Source organism: Cucumis melo, chromosome 7 (genome assembly GCF_025177605.1).
Source record: "Cucumis melo cultivar AY chromosome 7, USDA_Cmelo_AY_1.0, whole genome shotgun sequence".
NCBI classification, from domain to species: domain Eukaryota; kingdom Viridiplantae; phylum Streptophyta; class Magnoliopsida; order Cucurbitales; family Cucurbitaceae; genus Cucumis; species Cucumis melo.
In genome coordinates, this window is record NC_066863.1 from 4,609,299 (window position 1) to 4,611,012 (window position 1,714).

Genomic DNA, 1,714 nt, shown 5'->3' on the forward strand with positions numbered 1-1,714 from the left:
AAAACTTTGAATTATTTTCAATATTCGCAGTGTGATTGGTAATAACTAAGTCATATCTTTTAAATTTATAATAATTTGGTTCTCGAGGTAACAATTTGATCTATTCATGTCCTCAAATTTGTATAAGTAAGTGCTAACAAAGAAAATAATAACCAAATTTTATTCTACAATGTTTAATGGATGAACAAACTGAAATATGTAGGGAAGGTTGATAATGATATTACAGCCTTTGAAACACTAATATATATATACACTAAACGTTTTAAATAAAAATGAGGTTTTTGATAGACATTGTTTATCAAAAGTTAATTAAAAAAATACTCTTTTAATTGATCGAAGAAAAAGAAAAGTAGATTCATAATAAATTGTCACAAAAATTCATTTTGATTCTTCTTCTTCCCGAGAGAGAGAGAGAGAGAGAGAGAGATGGATAGAGAGCAAGGAGCTCTTCAATTTCTGGGCTTCTTCGGCATCTTCACAGAATCCTTCAACATTGTTCTCTCATGGAGGAAGATCTTCAGCAAGATTACCCTAACCCTAATCTTGCCACTTACTATCGTCTTTGTAGCTCACATCCAGGTAACCGAGCTTCTCTTCTTCAAGATCTTGAAAAACGAAGATTCCCTCAATTCAATCCCTAAAAATTCATCCAAATACACCAAACTCTCCGATATCATCACTTCAGAGTGGATCTCTTTCTGGCTCTTTAAAGCTGCTTACTTCACTTTCTTTCTAATTCTCGCTCTCCTTTCCTCGGCGGCCGTCGTTTACACCGTCGCCTGCGTTTACACTGGTAAGGAAATCACCTTCAGGAAGGTTGTTGCCGTTGTTCCTAAGGTTTGGAGAAGGCTGATGGTTACTTTCTTATGGAATTTTGTTATTGTTTTGGTTTACAATGTCGCTTTTGGGGTTTTGATTGTCCTTTGGGCTGCAATTTTTGGATTCGGTGGAATTGGGATTCTCATAATTTCTGGGCTTTCGGTTTCATATGTTTTGGGGTTTGTGTATATAAGCGTTGTGTGGCATTTGGCGAGTGTTGTCTCTGTTTTGGAGGATGTGTATGGAATTCAAGCAATGTTGAAGGGTAAGGAACTGATTAAGGGGAAGATGGTGCTTTCTTGCGGTGTTTTCTTGACTTTTACTGTGTTGTTTCTTGGGGGTCAGTTGGTTTTTCAAACTTTGGTTGTGCTTGGAAGTTCCAAGTACTATGGATTGAGAATTGTTCTTGGAATTCTTTGTTTCTTGTTGCTGTTCAAAGTGTTCCTCTTTGGTCTTGTTGCTCAAACAATCCTTTACTTCGTTTGCAAATCATATCATCATCAAAATATTGACAAGTCCTCATTGTCTGATCATTTGGAAGTGTATCTTGGGGATTATGTTCCATTGAAGGAACAGGATGTTCAATTAGGGGAATTGTAAACTTGTTTGGCTTCTTTGGAATTGTAGAATTTGAATTCAAATTTATATAGAATGAACCCTGTATTATCAATCCTTTGATTGGAGTTTGATTAAATCGAATGATGGAAGTGATTGTGTAACATATATAATATATTGTTTGCTTAAATGTTCATATCCTCTTCTTCGTCATCGTCTTCTTCTTCTCTTTTCTTTACATTCATGCATTGCTTGCCAGATGGATCTAATGAACTTTAACTCAACGTTATGAATGTGGGTTAGAATCTTTGAGTGTTGTTTTGGAAGTATTGTGCAAATA

General features: G+C 35.4%; 1 protein-coding gene across 1 annotated transcript; it reads left to right on the forward strand.

Annotated features, from left to right (window-relative positions):
- The first annotated feature begins 426 nt into the window (after positions 1-426).
- On the forward strand, positions 427-1,419 carry LOC103501766 (uncharacterized). Its single transcript, XM_017047582.1, has one exon. The coding sequence runs from the start codon at positions 427-429 to the stop codon at positions 1,417-1,419; it is 993 nt and encodes a 330-aa protein (XP_016903071.1).
- Positions 1,420-1,714: the final 295 nt, after the last annotated feature.

Excerpts from the sequence above, each read along its gene's own strand:
- LOC103501766 (XM_017047582.1), top strand. The coding sequence starts at position 427 with ATGGATAGAGAGCAAGGAGCTCTTCAATTTCTGGGCTTCTTCGGCATC.